At 47.0% G+C, this 25,087-nt stretch overlaps 1 protein-coding gene across 1 annotated transcript in view; it reads right to left on the reverse strand.

The window, feature by feature from the left end:
- LOC144752066 (nicotinamide N-methyltransferase-like) overlaps positions 1 to 25,087 on the reverse strand; it is a 128,025-nt gene that overhangs the window by 62,094 nt on the left and 40,844 nt on the right. Inside the window, exon 2 of the mRNA XM_078640017.1 lies at positions 14,177 to 14,384. Coding sequence (XP_078496143.1) covers positions 14,177 to 14,384 — 208 coding nt within the window. The remainder of the gene's footprint in view (positions 1 to 14,176; positions 14,385 to 25,087) is intronic.

Here is a 25,087-nt window from a genome sequence, read left to right on the forward strand (position 1 = left end):
TAAATACACTTGGAGATGGATTACCACTCTACCCATGCAGAGTAGAGGCCTTTAAGGTCCTACCTTGCGCGGCAGCTGTCAATCACCGGAGGCAATGTATGCGAAAGATGCTCTGCTGCACACTCAACGAATCCAACTTCAGGATGCAGGAACACAGCAGTGGGGTTGGTAATGACATCGATCAATGTCACTGGGAGCTGCTCTCTGGCTGGAGATGCCATTCAAAGGGTCGATCACCTGCCCAGCAATTACCATGGCTTGTCTGCAGGAAATGTAATCCATTGTTACTTTGGCAGATGGAGAGCAACAGGAATGGAGTAGCAGCTTCAATGATGGTGAAACTTTGCTACCATTCTGGACTTACACTCTCTACTGGCCAAGCAGGTTGAAATTCTTGTCACGCAGCACATCGATGTTGCTGCTTGCAGGTTACTGGACCCACCATTCTTTGGGAATCTATTTTGGAATCTTTTTTGGTTTCTGGCATCCACTGGACTCCCTCTTGCTGGGAGCATGAGTAATAACCATGAACACTCCTCAGTGTTGTATGGCGTTTTAGGATCTGAGCAAAATTTCCCGATTCATGCCCTTATAGAGGTACAATTCACATTGCCCTAGTATAGGCATAGAAATCATACACTTATTTAGACATAGCCCAGGAAGTCTAAATAAAGGCAAAGGAGAAGTGTGGCTCAATGGTTAGAGCGGCAGACCCTGATGCAGAGATCTGGCCCGGGACCAGGGTTCAATTCCCTGCCTCGGCGGGTCTTGAGCTCAAAAATTCCACGGACCTGAAAATTCTTGCATCAGTGCCTATTCCCATCATGGCGTCCCACTCTGCAACTCTGGGCAATAGCTTGCTTAATATCCACAACGGCCCCCACAACGCTAAGGATGCCTGGCCTCCACCTTGGGGATGCCCAGGAGTGGACATCTCACAGGGAAAGCCAGGATGGGTTCTACAGCGGTATTCGTACAAGCGCCTTGAGACCCTTGCGGGTGAGTAGTGCGCTATACAAGTATCAATTAAAAAGTTACAATTTACTTCCACCCGTACCAAAAACGTCACAACGATTTCTTGGAAAGTCGGCTTAAGCAGTCAGGGACCTCCCCTTGCTTGAATATTGATGTGTCTAAGAACTCATGTACTTTACAAAGAACTACTATTCCCTTAGGGTTCTTTACTGACGTTATTATGCTCGACTTTACGTCAAACTAGCCACCTTCAAGGTATAAATATGCCCTCACTTGCCCTAGCAAGACACAGTGGTTCAGAGCAGTTCGACTATATACTTGGCCGACGCAGCTCGCTACAGCAAATGCCGAAGGAAGCCGACCCTCCAGCTGACGCACTGATCGTGAAGCTGTCCTTTCTCTCGCTGAGAATCCAGCTCCAGTGTTTCCAAGCTCCCTTGCGGTGTGTTGGGAAATAGAGTCCTGAGACAGAGGTACCAGACCTCCTTCATTCTAAACTAGGGTATATAGCTGGTGAGAACCTAAGAGAAATCTTTGATAGATTCTTGGCTAAGAAAACCAAACCTACGCTACAAAAAACGTACTCCCTCCCTGGTACTAGACTTAGGTTAAGGTACATTGGGGTAGGCGTATTTTAGAAACACCAGTTGAGTATGTTTAGTCATTGTTATTTACGTATGTATGTATGTATATATGTATGTATGTATGCTGCGCTGCCGAGGGCGGATGAGCCCTCGGCAGCGCAGCGGACGCGACGAAGGCGCGCCGAAGTTGCGCCTAAGTTAAGCCCATCTGCACCCGTCCGCGGCCAGGCGCGGGCCAGGGCCCAGCCCCCTGCCCCTCCGATAGGACACATACGCTGGAGTAGAGCTGACCTGTTGTCCCTCCGCAATAGGTGTGCTAGCAGTGCTTGTCTGCACGGTATGAGCGCGGAAAGGAACTCTGGTTGTAGGCACTGCCAGTTTACTTTTGATGCCAGTTTACTTTTGACCTGCCTATAATGGCCAAAAGGGAGCATTACAAGCTGATCTGTGGCTTGTTGAATGTCCGGTCGTTACGCAAGCACAGGCTAGACATCTATGATCTCCTCAGGGAAAAATATTGGGATTTAGTTTTTCTCACGGAGACATGGCTGGACTGCGACTCCTCCCCTGAGGCCCTTGAAGCTATTCCGGAGGGTTATACCCTTGTAAGGCAAGATAGACCGAAGGGCAGAGGTGGAGGAATAGCCATTGTTGCAAGGCAGGGCCTACGCTGCCTTTTGGATCAGACTGTGGTCACAGATAGCGAGGCGGGTGCGTTCTCCATTCAAGTTAATGGGGGGTACACTGTGAAGGGCCTCTTGATATACAGGCCACCTGGCCCATCTGCCAGATTTGTAGATAGTCTGGTTGAAAGTATTACAGAGGCAGCCTTACGCACGGATAAGTTCCTGGTGCTGGGTGATCTCAATCTACACCTGGACGATCCTGTTGATAAGGTGGCTGGGGACCTCTGTAAAGAGCTGAGTGCGCTTCAGCTCGAGTTGATAAGTGAACTTCCTACCCATTTACGGGGCCATTTGCTGGACCCTATTTTTGCTAACTGGGGACAGGTGGAGGCCCTGACTCCCGTACCTATCCCCTGGTCGGACCACCATCTGGTTCCCTTTTCGATCTCTATTCCGGGAGCTAGAGTACCGGAACAGGTAGCATTGCATCGCCCGAGACGGAGATGGGCTAACTTTTCCCTGGCCAGGTTTAATGAGGCACTCATGGTGGGGGATGGACCAGGGGGAGAGGAAGTGGAGAAAGCCAATAACAACCTGGACCAGCGCATTTTAGATGCCCTGGACCAAGTTGCCCCGCTCGCCCGGATTAAAACAGAGGGACGCGCCTTGAAAACGGCATCTTGGTTTAATGAAGAGGTGCGCATGGCCAAGATTGCGTGCAAACGTGCAGAAAGGCGGTGGAGAGTAGATTTCGCCACTCAAGCCAGAATGGATTATGTTGTAAGTAGGCGCAACTACCATACACTAATTAGAAAGGCCAACAAGGTGTACTATGACACCAGGATTAGGGAAGCAGAAAACTCCTCGAAGGAACTGTTTTTAATATATAAATCACTCTCGGTGGGGAAGCCTGCAGCAGTCCCAGAAGAATTCTGCACGATGGACAACTGTAACCGAGTAGCGGAGTTTTTTGACAATAAGGTAGCAACCATCTATTCGGCTTTCCCCAGTCGGGACATCATAGACCCCGAAATTGTAGAGGCACTCGAGGTAAGGGGAGAACAACAGGTGCTAACGACACTCGTTACCCCACCTACTGAAAAACTCATCCAGATTTGTGGGTCAATTAAATCAGGCTCCCTTCGAGACCCTACTACACCCAGACGCCTGATGGGCAGTCTGCATGTCTTAGAGCCATATATCCGTCATCTCTTGGATATCTCGTTTGAGACCTATACTGTCCCAGATGCCTGGAAACGAGCGGTAGTTCTTCCTCTCCAAAAGAAGCCCAATATCAGCTACGATAGGTTAGACAATCTCCGTCCCATTTCCCTTTTGCCATATATGGCAAAGATTGCTGAAAAAATTGTAAACCTTCAGCTGATGGGCTTTGTAGAGGAAGTTTCCCTACTCCATGACTCTCAGTTTGGCTTCCGCCCATGGCATTCGACGGAGTCAGCATTGCTCATGGCAGTAGAGTCTATAAGGCAGGGAGTGGATGAGGGCCAGACCATGGCCCTGATCCTCTTGGACCTAAGCGCAGCATTCGACACTGTAGCTCATTCCACCTTGCTACAGGGTCTGAATGTTGGAGGGGTGTCAGGAGCAGCGCTTGGATGGATTCGGTCCTTCCTGACAGGCAGATGCTTCCAAGTCCGCCAGGGAGATTGCTATTCCAGGGAGATTGGGTTGGGCCAGGGCATGCCGCAGGGCTCGTCCCTGAGCCCGACCTTGTTCAATCTATATGTCTCCCCGCTGGCGGCCATTGTTGAAAGCTATGGACTACGTCTTGTGTCCTATGCCGACGACACGCAGCTGGTAATATCCCTCTCACGTGCACCTGGTCTAGTGGCGGACAAGTTCAGAGTCTGCATGCAAGAACTGGCAGCCTGGATGTCCGCCAACTGCCTGAAACTCAATGGCAGTAAGACCGAGGTGCTCGTGGTGTGGGGAAGCCCATCTGTATGGTCGTCGGCATGGTGGCCACCCTGCCTAGGAGAGACACCTGTCCCCTGCCAGGAGGTAAGGAACTTGGGGGTATGGTTGGATGTTGGCCTTACCCAGGTTAACCGAGTGGTGGGGACATGCTTCGGAGTTTTCAAAACTCTGAGGAAGGTCTTGGATCTCCTGCCTATTACAGCACGCCAGACGCTGGTGCATGCTTTAGTCACCTCGCACCTGGATTACAGCAATTTGCTGTATCTGGGGGCCATGGGAAAGGCTCTCAACCGCCTCCAGGTGCTGCAAAATGCTGCCACTTGCCTTGTTTTGAGGCTTCCTAGAAGATCTCCCTCCAGGGCAGCGCTCCAGGCTTTGCACTGGCTTCCTGTCAGGAGCAGGGTGGAATTCAAGGCTTTAGCCACGTGTCACCGCATTCTGAGAGGCAAAGCCCCTGCCCCGTTACAGAGTCTGGTTACCCGGTATGAGCCCACTAGGAATCTGCGCTCCTCCTGCACAGGACTTCTGAAAATCCCTAAATTAAAGAAAGCGCATATGGGGGGGCAGGTCATTCAGATATCTGGCTGCGAAGCAGTGGAATGACCTGCCGCCAGAACTACGTTTGGAGCATTCGGAATCCTTGTTCAGGCGGAAACTTAAGACTCATCTTTTCAAACGCTAGGTGACGGCAATGGCTACTTGGACTGCTTACCCTACTTACCATAGCGCGGGGACACGCCTATGGGCGTAAACCAGGCGCTTTACAAATCTCCCTAATAATAATATTAATAATCTTTATATGGCGTAGAAACCATACAATGCGCTTAAAGTATTATTTTATAATATTGTTCTTGCTGTACGCATTATACTTTGCAGCCTGCATTATGATTGTAGCAGTTCATTTCTTGTGCTTGAGAAAGAAGACTGTTCAATAAATCTTTTTATTGAACACGCCCATCTCTCTGTTTCTCTGCACCTCTGTTGAAATGAAGCATGCACGATTGACTGAGTGAAATTCTTATCTATTGTTTCCGCAACTCTAGAGATACATTATTCCAATGCGTAGATCCTAATGGGAATATAGGAACTACACTACATCAGGGCACTTAAGTGTCCTCTCTTTGCGCTGCAGCGGAGTCCAAGGTCCTGTTTTTGGAGACACTATCTTTGTTGTGCCTCTTCTCAGACTCAAAGTCAGAATTGAGGTTCTGGTGCTAGGGGAGCCCCTTAATTCCCAGTTTAGGGGGCTTCAAGGGCATGAAAGGCAATGGCCAATGAGCTACTAGTCCCTGCTGCTAACCTGCCCCTGTAGTGAAAACATGATTTGGGTATATGTCACTTTTATACCCAGTGTCCACTACGCTAGGGTCTTCCAACTTGGCAGAACACTTCCCTGACAGTACAGACCTCCTAGCCCACCCAAAACGTGTGGCTAGCATTTTGAAGGTGTTTTTCTCCTAAAGAACAGAATTTCCTGCCTGTCAGGCTTTACAGGGTGGGAAGTATTTTGTCCTTGGGTTAGAGTCCAGTGCTCTTGCATATCAAAGGCGGTGAAGCCTTTGAGGCTCACTGACGTGATAAGTCTCCATCCTGGGGAAGTGCTAGCACCTCCCAACAGGAAGTCAGACTCTTGACCTGGCATCAATTGGCTGGGGAATCCCACCAAGGCACCAGAGCTTTGTATCTAGGAGGGCACCCAAGCATGGTGGCATCCCTGTGCATGCTAGCTCACCCTCAACAAGGGAATGATATTGACGGTGAACAAACAAAGTGTTTGACACCAAACATGGCACAATTTGGTTGTTCCATAATTGAGCTGGCTATAGACCTAGAGAGAAGCTGAGCAGCAAAGTTCTTTGCTGCTGAACATGGGTAAAATACATATTCAAGTTTATATAAAAACTTCTATAATCAATACTGCCACTTGAGTGTGTAAGGTATAGCATTTCTAATACCTCATGTGCAAAACTATTCCACAGGAAGAGTGTTGTTTATGTGTAAAAGTAATTTATTACCCCACACAAAGTGCAAAGTGCAAGGTAAACGTACTGTGCCTAGGTTTACTATATTGTTGCTAGTCACACTGTATGAGTTAGCAGGGAGTTTACTTATGTGGAGGCTCTGCAGTTGGGCAGACAACTCATCAAATAAAACAGGTAAGAGAGTCCTAGCTTTTTATCTACGGAGTTTGTTGTGATTGGGGTATCTCTTTGTTTGATAGAAGTGCATTGTGAGTTAGCGTTCTTAGTATGAAGTCTAATGTATTGGAATGTTAATGATGAGAAGGAGAAGTGTACTAGGTGGTGTTTCAGCTCCTGGAGGAAGAGCAGATAAAACGATGAGGGGAGGTCATCAGGCATGGGTTTTTTACACAAAGGAAGGAACCTGACCACCCTCAGTAGTTCTTTTGGGGTCATTGGCTCATCAAGGAATTCTGCTGGGATCAAGGTAGGATTTCACCATATCTGAGGGCGGCTCTTCCTGAGAGCTTAGCAATTGGTAATAATCATGGAATACCCCCATTAACCGACTGCAGTTCAGTGATGTGGGTCTTAGATTGTGCTTGGTGGAGCCTATGAGCTAAAAGTCTGTTTACATTATTACGCCCTAGATAATTGCATTGTCTAACTGTCAATAGCGCTCATTCAGCCTTTCCCGTCCGATGTGTACAAAGCTGGCCTTGCAATACTGCCAGCCATCGTTTGGTGCAACACATGGTTTGTCCTTTGTTCAGGCATTCCAATTGCTTAATTTCAGTGTTGGGGCAGGACTCCATCCATCTGGATTCCTGCCCTCGAGCAATTGTAATAGATGTGTTCATGCCCGGATGTTGGCTTTAAAAAAATCCCAAAGGATATGCAGAGGGGATCCCAAAGGGAAAATTTAGGGAGAAGTATTCTGTAATGCCTTTCTGGATGTCAGCTACATCTACCAGGTCCAGCAGGAGGTGTGGGGGCAATTATCAAGATGGCTGGATCTTTGAGGGATGGCTACCCCCTCCCATGTAAGCTCTTAGTTAGCGTGGTGCAAGATGGAGATATCCGACAGCTCAATGGTGGGTAGGCAGTAAAGGAGAGAGTGGGAAGCAAGGGCGTAGTCAATGCGGGAGTAAAGAGTGTGTACGTGTGAGTAAATCGAACAGTCCCGCATGTCTGGATGTTTGTAACACCATGCATCCACTAGGCTCAGGTTTTCATTATGCCGTTTAAGGTATGTAGATATGGCTTCTGTATGCTGGTATGTGACTCCACTATGGTCCTGAGTGGGGTCCCATACCAGGTTATCGTCTCCACAAACTAATATGTCATCTTCCACCCCTCTGGTTGTTCGTGTAAATTCTGCTTGAGGTATGCATCTTGGGAGGTGTTCGATGGATAGATGTTAAACAGTGTAAGAGTCTGATGTACCCAAAGAAGGTAAAGTATGAGGCAGTGCCCCTCCCCAACTGCACCGTTTTAGTGACCGAGGTCTAAAAGCCTGCATTGCAAAGGATGCCCACTCCAAGTGTTTTCTTGTTTGTATACTCCCAATGGTGCTTAGGATATCTTGGGTGCACCATGCGGTGGCAGTCAAACCTCAAGTTGTTCTTCTGTAAGAGGATGAAATCAGCATCATGTTGCAGTAGATATCACCAGATGTGCTTGCATTTGGAGAGTTTAAGCTCTGCACATTCAGATGTATTCATTTAATGTCTCCCATCATCTACTTGTAGTCTACTGAAGTATGCATGGCACTCCACAGCAGGAAAGAAAGGAGCGCAGTGCGCCTATGTGTAAGGGAAAGGACACCCCCCACCCTGGCCCCAGGGGAAAAGATCCTAAAAGAACCCTTGTTAAGCTCCTGGCATTGGGAATCAGTTGTGGATGGTGGCATAAGGGGGAAGCCATATCATGCTAGCCTGTGGGCCCTGCCTTGTGATTGGGTGTGACCCTTTTTACTCTTGGCAGAGGTCACTTGCAGCCTAAAACAAATTACAACAAATGTTATCAACGGACCAAAAGGCACCAACAGTGTCTTCCACACATTGCGGAGGCTGGCACTGGGTGCTCTGGACCTGCTGAAGGGGAAGAGTCATCAGGGGATAGACATCAGGGGGGACCGCGGACCATTTTGACGAGTAGATAATAAGTCCCTCCCAATCCCCGAGTTCCAGCAGTGACAGTAAAATGGCAGTGAGTTCATAGGTAGTGATTCCACTGGCATAGTAAGCCACACCTAAGGAGTAGGGTGTTTGTGTTCATAGAGAGCCCACCGTAGAGCACACGGGAGACACCTCCCTGCAGAGGCTGTGGAGATGATCTCTAAAGTCCCTATTAGCTTCCTGTGTGGACTCTTCTGTTTGTCGTGATGTTTTGATTTGACCCTGGTCCAGACCAGATGGAGACCTCTTCCGGATGGGTCTCGTACTAGAGGATCAGTACTGGTACTAGTGTCATCTGGAAGGCTTACGAGCTGCTTTGCCTCCGTAAGTGATTAAAGTGACCGGCGTCGGACCGCCCACATAAATAAGAGGGTAAAGGGATGGCCCAATTGATAGCAGATTCCCATGTTGCAGAGCTTGACAGTTACCGGTTTGAATTCTCATTGCTTCTGCAGTGTTATAGGCGTCAGAAAGCTTGTATGGGAAGTCCACCGAATACCAGCTCAGGTTTGACTCTGACAGCTGGTAGTACCGCCGCTTTTTTCTCAGTAAAGAGGTATACTCTGGTCAGGATGTTTGGTACCATGCCCTTGTGCCTGCGGGCCTTGGCCACCCTATGTGCCTTTTTCAAGAGTCAGTGGGCAGGCGTCCTCTCCTCAAATGTTCTGGAGTAGGTCTGCCATGAATAGCTTGATGTCATCACCCTCCATACCTCAAGGCATCCCGGAATGCGGATGTTATTCCAACAGCTCCTGTTTTTCAAATCCTCCTGCTTGATTTGTACCTTTTCTCTTCAATGTGTCCTCTAAGGCCATTTTCCTCCGCCACAGCATCTCTTGGTCTTTTGATCATGCGTCCACAGTACGTTCAAGATCTTCCCCTTGCTCTCCTGTGTCAGATACTTCTTTCGGATATCCCGGAGGCATGATTTAACCTATTCCTTGAGGGAGCTAATGTTGAACGAATCTCCTGCAGGTAACGCTCCATATAGCCTTGTGTGATTGGGGATGAGGATTAAGACTCTGTCTCTGGTGCCTGGGGGGAGTGTGGCACTGCTGGGTCCGCCGGCACAGCTTTGGTCCAAAGTGACATGACTGGATTGTCTTTAGCGGCTTTAGAGCATAGCATAGTAACATGTTCTTTGTCAGGCCTAGACCAGGAGAGCAGGTTTTTAGGCCACAAGGAAGATGCAATAGGACTGGCCAGATGGAGAAGGAGAGTAGCCGACTTTGTGGTACAGTGGTATCAAGCTGAGATGGTGGAGGCTCAGTTGTAGGACCCTAGAGACAGAAAAAGACGCTCCTCCACATCCCAGAGGAACCAAAGGATATCCATGCCACCTCACTCTCCCCACCTTTCTTCAGACAGCCATGTGGTAAATTATTTTAGGCAGTCTATCCCCCATCAGTCCAGAGGACAGTCACCTGTGGGAAGGGGGTGTATGGTGGGGCCACATGGAACAGATACGGAGGCCCTCAAGATTTCAAGTCTCTTCAGCATTGGGTGGGCGCCCTTGTGTCATCCACGCTGTCTCCGTCTTGGGCACCTCCAGGCGGCCCAAGGTATTTTCAGTTGCAAGGCCTCTGGGTGTTCCTCCCAGGCGGCCACTAGGAACTGGACCAGAGCACAGCTCAGTCCCACTCAGAGTTAGGAAGTTGGTGGTGGGTCACACTCCTGGTCTGATATCACTAGTGTAGAGGTGTTGGTGATACATAGGAGTAACGTTAGAAGCATTTGAACTCTTAGTATTTTTTACCATTCCAAAAATGCATTTAACAATGAAGTGCTTCATCTTCTAAATAATCCCAGCTCATGTTTTATTTACAAGTATTAGATCTTTTCAATATGGATTTCACATTTTTTCGCACATCTTTTCATTGTGACACCTTGGGCATGCAAAAGTGATAAATGAAAGGGTAATATCTCTTTCATCAAATTTCTTGGGAATCGGAGTGGTCATGTTTGAGGTTACCAACAAAAACTATAACTCTGGAAGCTTAGGGTTTTAGATGCAGTGCCGTGAGCTAGCCAAAGCTAATATTTACTGATGATATGAGTAGGCTCAGTCACTAGATTGTGAAGTTTTGTTGATCTAATACACAGTCCTACTAATTGCGTAGGAACCTTTTACAGAGCTGGATGCAGTCAATATGGAAGTCAGGTTGCTGCTGGCTAAGATACAGGAGATGATGTTGATGCTGAAGGAAGAGATAGCTGCCCTGAAGTTGGCATTATGACAGGTAGGAGATTTGCTGGGTCATTTGAACTTCGCATGAATAGTGGTAAGAACATCCATTTCACTGAGACTAGGCTTTTTTACATCAGGCATTATACTAATGTATTACAGAATGAGGTTTTCTTCTGCAGTGAGAGCATATCTTGAAGTTTTGGTTGTTCTTTTTGAGGAATTTCAATGGTGTGACAATGCAGTCACTGGATTTTGAATTTACTTGGCTAGCCCAGATTTCCTTTGCAGCTGTGGGTATGGATGGGTGCTCTGAAAGGTGACCTCAGAAGTGTTTGAAAGACAGAAGGAGTGTGGCATTTTTAAGACTGTTTCCCCCTATTGGTGGCCCTTGGTCTGTGGGTCAAATACTAAGTGACTTTTATTGTGGGCAATAAAAAACAGTTGTAGCATTGTTGAATGGTTAGAAAGCAAATGACAAGAATCTTTTGAAAAACTTGCAATGTTTTATTCTTGTTTGCCTCATGCAAAACATTGCATTTAGAGCTACACATGTGGCATTTGTGAATGATAACATCGCAGGCACATTATCTTGTTCACAGTGGCATATATTTCATAGTTTTGGCACCCGGAGTGGAAGCAGTGAAGACCAGGATACCAGTATTATTTGTGACTTGGGAGACTAACAATTGTAGGTCCGGTAGAAAATTAACTTGCACAGAATGCTAAGTCAGACTCCAGACAAGCGTGCTAAAAGTTCCTATGTCACTATGCTTAACATTGAGAAGGGGATGTTAGCAGCTACAATAGGGGACAATTTGACAGTTATTGCCTTTTATGGCAAATTCTTTTGGGGTCATGAACCCAATGAATGAAAATGGGTAGGAAGATGTTGCAGGGCTGCCTTAGAGAGCAGGTAAGGTGTAGTCAAAGAAAGCCTATTATGATACCCAGGATATTGTTGTGGGTCTGGGGTTTATTAGCAGTATGTTTCAGCAGTGTTTACATTTTGCTGATGAAACTATCAGCCAGATGCATCAACCTAAAAAACGGTCGCAAACTCTGCCCCTTTGCGACCGGTATTTTTGCAATTGAGATGCATCATCCCAAATGCAAAAATCGCAATTAAGGAATCTCTAAATTGAGATACCTTAAATTGCGATTGCATTTAAGGAATCCCAAATTGAGATTCTTTAAATGCAATGCATCAAACTAAAACAAATAGCGATTTCGCAAATAGGAGTAGCAAATTACCATGAAGTTGAACTTAATTGTAATTTGCAAAAACATTGAAAAATGCACTAAAGTGCATTTTTAAATTCCATTTTACACACACATATGCCCTTATGGCATGTGTGTGTGTGCAAGATGTACCCATATGCAGATTTCAGGGGTGCAACAGGGTGTCCTTTGGACACCCCTGCACCCTTGAAATTGCATTCTCAATTTGCGATTCGCTAATTGTTAATCGCAAATTGAGAATGTCTTCCCATTCATTCCTATGGGCCTCTGGCCTATAGGAATGAATGGGGAGGTATTCCTTAATTGTGATTTGCAATTTGCGAGTCACAATTAAGGAAAGTGTAGGAATCGCAATTTTTATAGCGATTCCTACATGCATAGGCTTTTGCAATTCCTAAATAGCGATTGATTGTGATTGATTGATTGATTGATTGTGGGTTTCTAAAGCGCTAGAATCAACTCCCGAAGGAGTATCTCTGCTCTGTAGACCGCTGGGGCACCCGTCCTGGCTTTCCCTGTGAGATGGTCCCTACTGGGTATCTCCAAGGTGAAACCAGGCATCCCCGGCGTATGTGGGGGGCCGTTGTGGAGATGAGGCAAGCTAATGCCCAGAGTTGTGGAGGGGGACCCCTGGTTAGAGTAGGCACAGAGGCGAGAATTATCGAGTCCGCTGACCCTGGTCCACGACCCTGCCGCGTCGGTAATAGAACCCTGGTCCCGGGCCGTCCTCTGCTTCCGGGTCTGCCGTGTCTAACCAGTGAGCCACACCACTTCCTTAAAAATCGCTATTTAGGAATCGCAATTCCATCTGTTGATGCATCTGGCTGTATGCATGTTATGGGTGTTTTTTAGAGCTTTTAGAATTTCTGAGATTTTGGGGGTTGGCAGGCCAAATGGGATGGAACCAAGTGAAGTGGAATGGAAAGGAACATCATTGATCTTAACCTTGTGCGGTGTGTGCCTGAGAGGATTTCAAAATGGCAGGTAGCGAACATTTTGGTGCAAGAGAGTAAAAAGTCAGAATATTTTGATATGCACTTTGTTAGATTTGGGACTGCATCAGAAGCTAACAAATTGAGTTTCTCTCTGAAAGAGGTTATGCGATTGGGGAGATAAGCTTCAGACTTTTGTCAGCGATACATTAGGCACAAAGAGATACCCCCTTTTTGTCCCAGGTTGTGCTGCTGGATCAGTTATGGCATTCTTCTCCATATGGATCATGGGGCATTTACCTGTTAAATGGGCTACAAAGCAGGTGGAGATTCGTCCTTGTGGAGCTAATTTGGGTTTGATCCAACTGAATTTAAAATTGAACATTGGGGAAAAGGTAGTATGGAATGGGGCCAACTGCTTCCATGGCTTTTTGAGTTTGTAAGAATGAGACCCTGTTCAGATGTGTTGATAATTCATCTGGATGAGAACAATGAGATATGCAACAAACTGGCAAAAAAGCTGGCAGTAAAATGGTGGTGAGTGAAGGTTGACACTTATGTGACAGTCACAAAGCCTATAATGTCTGTTTTAGAGACAACCAATGTGGCAAATAGCATTGGTTTATGGGGTGGGGACAGGGAAAGCACCTGTGCAGGGATTTCCTGGGTGACAGTCAAGCTGGGGGCCCACATGCTAGTTTGGATGGGTTGGGGACGTGCTGGATTTCCTTTGCAGAAGGAGGCCAGCAGAGTGATGCTCGGGTCAGTTGTGAATATACGGTAAATGGAAGGAAAGGGGAGGTGGGTTGAATGCTGGGATCATTGGTTGGGAGTGTGTGCATATTGGAGGGTAGGTTTTAGGATGGGAAGGGCTATATGGACTTTGCATTAGTGAGGTGGGTTTGTTTGATGTTGCAATATTGTTTAGCTGCAACCTGTCCTAATAAATTGACCTCTTGCTCTTAACTTGGCCTTTTTACAATGCGCCGTCTCACCGGAGGGCGGTAGCAGTCAAAGTGTGGACTTATGAATTGGCATCCCATTGCAGTTGCATTAACCAGTACAATAGCAATGCGTCAAGACTGACCGAATGACCAGCTGCATCCGACAGACTTGAAATCACAAATAGCCAATGGAACGCTGCGATAAAAAGTCCAATTTGTCAGTAAACAACACAGAGACCATCAGAATGCGCATCTAGAGACCTCTGAGGTCACTGGTGGCCACTTGTTGGCATTAAAACGATGAAGTCACAGGTCAGACGTCCCTAAGTAGTTTTATTATATCTGGTACAACCAGATTCCTAGTCCTGGGAGTATTTACTAGAACATAGAATTGTGAGTAAGGGAGTCAGGGTATCATGGAAGACCAGGTATAGTGCAAAGAAGATTGTCCTTTTTTCAAACCTCTATCTGTGCTGTGCTATTAGCACTTTCATCTTCTTAAACTCCCCCTTGGTGAGTTAACTTTACTTTATCATCCACACATTCTTTCTAAGGGTTATAAGATGAGACGTCAAAGAGGCAAATAATGTAGAAAAGTTTGATCCTTACCCACAGCCCTGAAGCTCACAAATCTTCTTTATTATACGACTCGAGTCCAAGGCATCAGGTTCATTTTTCAGCCATTTCTGTACCTCCTGGATGGATTTATCATCTGAGCAAGCAAAGGTGATCTTGTTGAAATACTCACAGGCTGGGAGAGTGTAATATATGTGGGGGCCATAGGAAAGTGCAATCAGGGAGTCTCCTTTAACATCACCTGTTTAGAAAGAAAAAACGTTTGTACTTTAGTGAACAGAAACCCATAATGTGTTACATGGTATTTCCTCATCAGCAAGTGAAAATAAATGGACATGTCTGTTTTAATCATCATTTGAACATTGGAATGTTGGGAGCTCCATTGAAAACAATGGAGTGCTCCGGGCTTGTAATGGCTGGTATAAGCCCGGAGCTCCAACATTCCAATGTTTCTTTGTTCACAGCTCTGGCTGTGAACAAAGGCTTCAGGGAACCTGAGGGGATTCCAATCCCTCACGCTCCCAAAAGGCTTTGTTTTTTTTGTTAGAACATTCTGTACTCTAGTGACAGAATGTTCTAATAGCCTTATAGCCCTTCGTAGATGGGATATACCGCTATTAAAGTCCCTCACCCTTGTTAAAGGCCCTTGCCTTCGGCTCGGGGCCTTTAACGCTGGAGAGGGCCTTTAATAGCCGGTATAGCCCTCTACGGCGGGCTATAAGGCTATATTAATATTATTAGGTTACATATTGTGGTTTACTCAGAACACATACCTTTCCCACATAATGACTTAGACTCTGATTTGACCCTGATAACTCCCCAGATCTACCACCTTAGGGTCAATGCTCTACAGACTCACATTTGGGATGCAGCTGCAGCGTCTAGGTAGTGGGAAAGTATGAAGGGTGTCATTTCCTTGCGCCACTGGGGATCGGGGTTCGATCCGCGGCACCATTGGCAGATTAGCCCAGCACAATGTGACTCTGGGCAATAGCTCGCTTAATCTTCCCGACGGCCCCCAGTGCCTGGAGACCCTTACGGGTGATTGTTCATGCTTTACAAATGTGGATTATTATTATTATTATTATTATATTATTATTATTACTTTTCAGCCTAGGTCTCCGGTGAGGATGGGAGGATTTTGGAACCCCAGTCATGGGTTCCTCCGCTCTCTTGTAGATGGAGTTGCCTCTTTTGTCAGGAAAATTATCAGCAACACTACAGCATCCTCATTCTAAAGTATTGTTGCAGTGAATATGCAACATATTTCTCAACAGAACTCTGGTGCTGGGATAAAAAGTTAAGTAGATGACATTATTTCCCTCTGAGATGAGTTTCCTTTTTTTCTCTCAATCACTAGCCTATCACATATTAATCTTTTCTGTCTCTTTCATTTCTTTTATTTCTTCTTTACTTGTTTTTTCACGTTTCATTGTAAGCAGTTGTGCTGCTCTACTCATTTCCCTCTGTACCTTCCATTCACAACCTTTCCCTATAAGCAGTTGGCCTGACATTGATACTGGTTGTAGTAGGTTATCTCCATGTGTAATAGGTCAGACCATTAAGGGTCACTAGGACCAGTTTGAATTGAATTTCACGTAGCATAGACCCTCGAGCACTGTTATACTGCTTCCCTATTAATAATGCCCCTGGAAAATATAGGTCCCCTATTGGTCTGGCAAAAGTGCGAATTTTATTTCTTTGTTTTGTGTATTTTTTTTATTTCTACTGATTTATATAGCACGAAACAGGCCTGATGGGGCACAATACGTTTTACATAGGCATTCCAAATAAACGTGTGTTACATCACATATAGGACCTATAGCATTTGTGATGCGAACAAGAAAAATAAAGTAATTAGCAATCTATTGAAGAGAATCAGAGATAAAAAAAATGTTAGCTCTCCAATTCAGTGCTTCAGCTTTTTCCTGGATATTTTGGGCGGTTTGTGCTTTGGTATCCATGCCAAATTTGGATCCATTTTTTCATCATCTTGAGTATTCTAAAGGCACACATGAGAGGTGGATTCTGCTGAAGGGGGTTGAGAAAATAATGAAAATATAGCTACATTTTGAGTTTTCCACGAAAAATAGGAAACAAAGTGTATTGCATAAAAGTGTCTAGGATTTTTCTTAAAAATGGCATCAACAAAAGGTTTGATGTGCTAAAGTTACTATCATTTGGTATTAATAAGACCGTCGGGGTCCGGTTTGAGGGTGCCTGAGGCATACAGAGGGTGCCTGGCATCGAGGGCGGTCTGCCAATTACGCTACCACCCCCCTCCCGTGACCCATGGTGTACCTTGAACACACCATATAAGTGCAGAAACCTAATTTGGTAAGCCTCCTAAACCTGGAGTAACCCGGAAGAGAAACCTCTTCCTCTTTGCACTTTTTTTACTCTTTTCACTATTCACGTCCCTAGGTTAGGATGGGCCTTAGCGTGCTCATACCGCCAGGGTTTAGTGCACTTTTTTAGTCCTGACGAATGCCTGGTAATTTACACCGTTTTGAAGGCAGAAACATGTTGACTGACACATAATTAATTTTGGAAATAACCACTCAATTAAACTACTTTCCTACACTTACTTACTTACTTACCTAGTGGTCAAACAATAAATATATTTTGGATACACTGAAGACATTTTTAATTCTTTCACTACTATATAATTTATTTTCACTGCACGCCTGAACTCACAAAACCTGCTCCGCAGTACACCTGGCGTTGAAGCACACTAAAGAGGCACTCGGCCTCTTTAGTGGGGCCCAATGATGAAGCATGTCACCACCAGGTGGTGAGTGAGGGCTTTCCTAACTGACCTAAGTGAGGCCAGTCTCCGTTGCTCCTTTGTGTGGTCTTATTAATATCATAGGACCATTTTTTCTTGTTAGACAGACTTAACCGGGTAATAAAAGGGGTGTTCCATAACTCTCCCTATCTCTCTTTTTGTTGGTATAAAGTTACTATCATCCCAGCTTTCAGTAACAACCAGAGATGAATAAAAAAACTATTTTTTTAGCAGTTCGTTTTTTTCAAAGAAGTAGCCCATTTTTCCAAATGTTTGCGCTTACAACCTACATCTATTTTGAGGTGGAACTGCTCTGAAATTCATGGGTAATCCCAGAAATCTATAGATTTCTAAAAAGTATACTGCATTTTAAATTCAGCAACGGGTTATTTGTGTACATCCCTTCAATAAACTAACTGTCAACAGTGAAAATGAGTAGGAAAAAACAGCCATTAATGACACTTTTTCTATCTGTAACTTTGTCAGGATTGCCGATTCACAAAAGCAATATACCATTTCAGTGCAATATATATCCTTCTGGTTGCAGTGATATATAGGGTTTGCAGGTTGTAAAATAACCAAGTAAAGAGCAATTCATATGGTTAAATATAAAGAGTGAAAACTGGGTATCATGGACAAATATGTATTTCTTAAATAGATACCTTTAGTAGAGTTTAGGAGCAGTGGTTATTTGTAATTCTCAGAATGTGTGGGAGCCTGTACTAGCAGGCGATTCAGTGAAATGCAGAGAAATCTAATTGCAATACCAAATATTCTACTAGTATGACCTGACCTCGTTCCCCACGCCGCACGGCTCCTCCTGGATGCCCGTGTCTCCCCGCTGCTGCTGCTCGCCGAGGGTTCGCCGCCCCTGGTGACTGCCACTGTCACTGTGTCTAACCTTGTCTCCTTTCCCCATCCTGTAATTTTGTCTTTTTTCATTTTTTGTACTTATTCTAATTTTCTGCTCTAGGTGCTCCTTTACACGCCATTGCCCTCCGTGCCACCCCGTCCCTCGCTTCCCGCTGCTGCTCCCCTGCGGCCCTGCCCCCTTTTGCCTCGTGTCCCTCGCCCATTGGCCCCCTCGCTCCCGCCTCCCAGCTGCTCCTCCCTCCCACTTGGCCTCTTATGGAGGTCACCGCGTGGCAGTGAGTGCGACCTGACCTCGGGTCACTCCCCAAACCGCACGGCTTCTCCTGGGTGCCTGTGTCTCCCCGCTGCTGCCCCTGACCGAGGGTTCGCCGCCCCTGGTGACTGCCACTATCACTTTGTCTAACCTTGTCTCCTTTCCCCATCCTGTAATTTTGTCTTTTTTCATTTTTTGTACTTATTCTAATTGTCTGCTCTAGGTGCTCCTTTTCGCGCCATTGCCCTCCGGGCCCCCCCGCACTCCGCTTCCCACCGCTGCTCCCCTGTGGCCCCACCCCCTTTTGCCTTGTGTTCCTCGCCCAATGGCCACCCCGCTCCTGCCTCCCAGCTGCTCCTACCTCCCACTTCGCCTCTTATGGAGGTCACCAAGCGGAAGAGCAGCGGACGCACGCAGCGAGCGCGCCACTGGCGTGCCAAAGGTGCGCCAAAGGCAAGCCTGTCTGCGCTCGTCCCCTCTTGGAGGCCACCCCTGCTACCGGGCCACCCCGAAGCACACCCAAGGACCCTTTGCCTGCCGGAACTGCAGATTCACCAGCATCCAGCCCAGCAAACCACCAACCAGAGAACCCAACCACCTCCGATGTATCCTCCTCAACACCCGCTCCGCTCGCAAGCACGCCATCGAACTCTGGGACCTCCTAGACTCCACCGCCCCCGACGTCGCCTTCCTGACGGAGACCTAGCTGAATGCCACCTCAGCACCAGACATCGCCATAGCCATCCCACAGGGCTACAAGATCTCCCGCAGAGACCGCACCAACAGAGTGGGAGGGGGAATCGCCATCATCCACAAGGATACCCTCAGAGTCTCGACCAACACCGACGACACCCTCACCACCACCGAGCACATGCACTTCCAGATCCACACCGACCCCAACACCACCCTCAGAGGAAAACTCGTCTACAGACCTCCCGGACCACGACCACAGTTCAGCGACACCATCGCCGACCTCGTCAGCACCCATGCCCTCGCCTCCATGGACTACATCTTCCTCGGGGACCTGAACTTCCACCTCGAGAACAACAATGACGACAACTCCACCGCCCTGATCGACAACCTCACCAACCTCGGACTCAAACAGCTCGTGACGACACCCATCCACGCCGCCAGACACACGCTGGACCCCATCTTCACCAAGCCCCTACGTCTCCTTCAACCACACCACCGAACCCCACCGGACTGACCACAGATGCGTCCACTTCACCTTCAGGAAACCCACCACACACCACCGCACCCAACAGCTTCTACGCCGCTGCTGGGGCAAGGTCACCAAGGACCAACTGACTACCACCCTCACCCTGAGACCACCCCCCGACCCCACCGACCCAGACACCACTGCGACCAACCTCAAACAATGGATCAACGACTGCGCCAACACCCTCGCCCCTCTCAAGACCTCCACAACCAACCACACCAAGCGCACTTGTCGGAAGCTGGAGAAGAAATGGCTCCACGACCAAACACCAGACAGCCACACAGCCCACAAGAGCGCCACCCGCAGACACCACCAACTCATCAGAACCGCCAAGAGGACCACCTTCAAGGACCACCTAGATAACAACACACACAACACCAAAGAGCTCTTCAACATCGTGAAAGAACTCTCCAACCCCAGCTCCAACACCAACGACATCCCACCATCACAAGACCTGTGCGACTCCCTGGCCACCTTCTTTCACCGCAAGATCTCCGACATCCACGACAGCTTCAACACCGACACCAGTTCCTTCGAGACAGCCATCTTTCCGGAAAGCTGGAAGCACGCCGAGATCAACGCCCTTCTGAAGAAGCCCAACGCGGACCCCAAGGACCTCAAGAACTTCCAGCCCATCTCCCTGCTCCCGTTCCCGGCAAAAGTGACAGAGAAGATCGTCACCAAACAGCTAACCCACTACCTCGAAGACAACAACTTCCTGGACCCCTCCCAATCCGGGTTTCGTAGCAACCACAGAACCGAGACTGCCTTCATCACCGCCAATGACGACATCAGGATCCTGATGGACGAAGGAGAAACAGCCGCCCTCATCCTCCTGGACCTATCAGCAGCCTTTGACACAGTTTGCCACCGAACCCTATCAGCACACCTCCATGACACCGGAATTCAAGAGAAGGCCCTGGCCTGGACCACATCCTTCCTCTCCGGCAGAACCCAGAGCGTCCGCCTCCCACAATTCCGCTCAAACACCACAGAGATCATCTGCGGCGTCCCACAGGGGTCCTCCCTCAGCCCAACGCTGTTCAATACCTACATGGCGCCGCTCGCCCACGTCGCACGACAACATAACCTCAACATCATCGCCTACGCCGCCGACACCCAGCTGATCATATCCCTCACCGAAGACCCCCACACCACCAAAGCCAACCTCCACAGAGGAATAGCCGACTGGATGAAGGACAGCAGACTGAAGCTGAATTCAGACAAGATGGAGGTCCTCATTCTCGGACCCACCCCATCAGCCTGGGACGACTCTTGGTGGCCCACAACGCTAGGCTCAGCCCAGGAACCCACAGACCACGCACGCAACCTGGGGGTCATCCTCGACTCCACCCTCTCCATGACCAGGCAAGTCAACGCCGTCTCCGCATCCTGCTTCAACACCCTCCAAATGCTCCGCAGGATCTTCAAATGGATCCCCCTCGACATGAGAAAAACTGTCACCCAGGCCCTCGTCACCAGCAGACTCGACTACAGAAACGCCCTCGAATCCAGAACGCCTCAGCACGACTGATCCTCGACGTCCCCCAATGCAGCCACATCACACCCCACCTGATAGGCCTCCACTGGCTCCCCGTCAACAACAGGATCACCTTCAAACTCCTCATCCACGCACACAAAGCACTACACAAAACCGGACCCACATACCTCAACAACCGACTCAGCTTCCACACCCCCACCCGAAGCCTCCGCTCAGCCAACCTCGCCCTCGCCTCAGTTCCTCGTATCCGGAAAGTCACCGCCGGCGGAAGATCTTTCTCCTACCTTGCTGCCAAGACCTGGAATACTCTCCCTACCAGCCTACGACAGACTCAGGACCTGCTGGCCTTCAGAAGACTTCTCAAGACCTGGCTCTTCAATCAGTAGTGCCCCCCCTCCCCCCAGCACCTGGAGACCCTCACGGGTATGTAGCGTGCTTTAGAAATGCAGTGATTGATTGATTTATTGATATTATGTGTTCCTACACGTCTACTAATATAAATGGCTCCTCAGTTGTGTGAATAAGCATAGTGGCCTTGACCAGAAAGGGCCCAAAACGCAAATTGGACACATCACATGTTTCTTCTAAAACTGAATCTTTACTTTTTTTGCAAAGTGGGTAGCTGTGGATTTTGGGTTCAAGCTCAGACATCACCGAGAGAACTTAGAAAACCTGCATGGTAGACCTCGGGGCAAATCCAGGGTGGGGTGACTTGAGTAGTTTGCTCCAGCCTGTCTTACCCAGAAACCCTTGCAAACCTTAAACTTTGACTAAAAATACATAGTTTGCCCACATTTCTGTACGGAAAATATATGGAATCTGTGAGAGCAACATATTTCCAACCACTCAGCATGTAAATGTCGGAATTTGTAAAGCGCACAGCTACCTCCACCGGAGGTGTCCCGGCGCTGTCTGTATACCGCTTAGGAACCCTTCCTGGCTTTCCTGGGAAATGTCCACTCCTGGGCACCCCCCAGGTGCAGCCAAGCATCCCAGCGCTTTTGGGGCAGTTGTGGAGAATAAGCAAGCTATTGCCCAGAGTTGCAGCGTGGGACCCATGATCAGAACAGGCACTGAGGCGAGAATATCCAGTCAGGGAATTAATGAGCCGGAGACCCCCGAGGCGGGAATTGAACCCTGGTCCCTGGCCAGAGCTCTGCATCAAGGTCTGCCTGCTCTAACCATTGAGCCACACTTCTCCACCCAAGTCTCTTGATAAAAATAGTATCTCACTCATATGGGCATGCACAGTGCCCATGACAAGAAAGGGTCAACTGCACAGCTTGGACACTTTACATTTTTCCACTGAAACCGACCCTACTTTTGCACTGTAGGTGGCTGTAGATTTTTAACTCTAGCTCAAGCATCACCTACGGAAACATAGCAAAACTGTATTTTAAAAAAAAGTATACATCCAAGTGAATCCATGGTGGGGTGACTAGCATGGCTATGCCCATGTTTTGCTATCCAGAAGACCTTGCAAAGCTCAAAATTTGAACACATATTTGCCTCACGGCTTTATGAGGAAAATATGTGGATTTCTTGGGGAGCCTCACATTTTCTACCTCCTAGGAATCTACCAAGTCTCCCAGAAAAACTATTACCTCACTTCTGTGGTTAAGTCTAGTATCCACCAAGTAAAATGATCCAAAACACAACATAGTAGATCTATCACATTTTTCTCAAAAAACCAACCTTTTTTTTAAGGTGGTCAGCTGTGAAATGTGGTCTCCAACTCTGCTGGCATCTCAGGAAACCTAGAAAATCTTCAACATTTTTTAATGGAAATTCAGGATAGGGTGGACTTTATGTGGCTCTCACTAGGGTTTTTTACCCAGAATCCCCTCCAAACCTCAAACTTAAACTAAAACTCACATTTTCCTCACATTTCTGTGACAGAAGACCTGAAATCTACGGGGGAGTCCCACGATTTCTACCACATTGAGGTTCTACACATGGGAACAGTGCCCCATTTGAGTGGAAGGGACAAGAGACTGCCACACAAAAGGCTCTAACGTACTGTTTGGAGAGATTAATTATAGGGGTAGCTTTGGTATTTGGGGACGTGCTCAGCAGCCACTGAAAGAAGCCCATCAAACCTACACATTTTTGAAAAGTAAACTTCTAGGGGATTCCAGGGTAGTCTGTGTGCCTTGTGTGGATCCCATGAAGTTTTCCCACCAACAATGCCCTCCAAACCTCAAAATGTACCTAAAATCACACATCATCATTACATTTCTGTGATGGAAACTGACAACATCTGTAGGAATCCACAAAAGTCCTATGACCCAGAGTTGCCCCACTTGTTTAATTGATATTCTGACCCACTTTTATGGCTGGGCTTTATTCCTGTGACGACTGGAACAAATCAAGCCTAGATCAATGGGAGTCCCATCAAGATCCAATAATGCTGTTATAAAGCAATGGTGCTGCCTTGCTCGTGCCTGAATGATTCCGCAGAGCTTACCCATAACCTTATAACTTCTAAATGCTGATATACAAATCTTAAACAAATATATAATTACATATACTTAAAAAACCCTCAAAAATATTTGATTAGAAATCAATAAAAATCTGCCTTAGACAATACTGTCCTGAGGATTTTCTCACATATTGCTGACAATAGAGACAGAAATGCCAAATATGGTTCTACTTATTCTTTGTAAATGAATTCTGGAATCCACATCCATGAATCATCAGCTCTACACAATGGACTGATTCCACATAAAGAGGGGACTGGTCAAACATTGATCTATGGCCAGCAAATCATTTTAAATGTATCTTGTAAATACATGATGAATGAATGATTGTTTCTGACCATGCACCCATTGTTCATCTGCTAATGACTTTTTGCATGATAAAACCTATTTGTAAAATACTTACATTATGTGCATCTGTTTGTATCTGTTTGCTGAAGAATTTGTATTAATCTACATTGATAGTTTGGGTTTTATTACTATTTTTTTTATTGACTCTGTATATGTCACATTTTGGGGCATTAGAGATATTTATAAATATTTAAACCTTAATGTAAATGATCCCCTTGCTGGTCATATACCTTTTTTCTAAATTCCCTAAAAATTGTTTTTAAAACTGCTAAAGACTTTCATTTTTGCCATGCTAGGTGTGCTCGAACTGTCAGCCTTAGGGCGATTTTCCCCAAAACATTCTGCCTGTTTTGCTTCAGTTTTTGATATACTGTTTTCATTGGCGAAGACTCTGGGCACTGAGCCACTGCTAACCAGTGCTGAGGTACATGTGCTCACTCCTCTAAACATGGTAAGATTGGTTTATGCACAATTGGCATATTTAATTTAGCTAGAAGACCCTAGTAAAGTCCACTGTATGTGCCCAGGCCTGTAAATTAAACGCTACTAGTAGGCCTGATGCACTGATTGTCTATATATGTAAATATATGTGGATATATCAAAAACGAAAGGATGCCCGCAAAGGAGTCACTCTCCCAGGTACCTTATAACTCCTTTATTGAAGAATGCAGTGATTACAGCATGAGCAGGAAATCGGTTCCAATGCGGCCTGACATGTTTCTGGCTCCCATGCCCTTGTTCACACACCTGGCAAGAGTCAAACAACAAAAAGATGCAGTCACCTGATACATTTCAAACCAGTGTCCCGCCCACAATGCTTCTTCCTGCAAAGTACGAAGCATCATGGTGCTTGTGGTGCTGCATAAGTATACCCCAGTGAGTTTTGGTATCGCTCTCAAAATAAGCAATTTTTACCCCAGTGGGTTGAATTGAAACTGTCTCATATCTGAGTCCGCTGCCAAATCCACATCATTCAAAATAGGCCCCAAGAAAAACATGTGACTGCAGTTCTCACTATTGACTCTTTGCCTAGCATGTGAACAAGGGCGTGGAAGCCCCAAACACACCCGGCTCTGATTCTAGGCATCTTGACGCTTCTTTGCTCGCTTCACCCTCATTAAATGAATTTGAATCCACCTGAGAGTCTTTTCCGTATGGGGGCAACCCTTTTTCTGGATTTAATATGGCTGGCCCGGCCGTGGATATGTGGACCACGAGTGTGTGGTACCTGAGACTGGTGGTTTTCCTGATTAAGGCTACAGGTATTGGCAGGGAGGGTGCAGGGGCATGCACATGTAAAATGGACCATGGAGGACATGAGGAAGGGGATAGGGTCATGGAATGTGGACAGGCAGGGTGGAGGTGGCAGGGACAGGTTACAGTCATCTGACATGGTAGGCAAAAAGAATGGAGCTGGGGCAGGCACACAGACATCGGAGGGCATGGGGAAGGAGAATAGGGGCGGCAAGTTAAGCACAGAGG

Source organism: Lissotriton helveticus, chromosome 4_2, assembly GCF_964261635.1.
Source record: "Lissotriton helveticus chromosome 4_2, aLisHel1.1, whole genome shotgun sequence".
In the NCBI taxonomy this organism is placed as follows: Eukaryota; Metazoa; Chordata; class Amphibia; order Caudata; family Salamandridae; genus Lissotriton; species Lissotriton helveticus.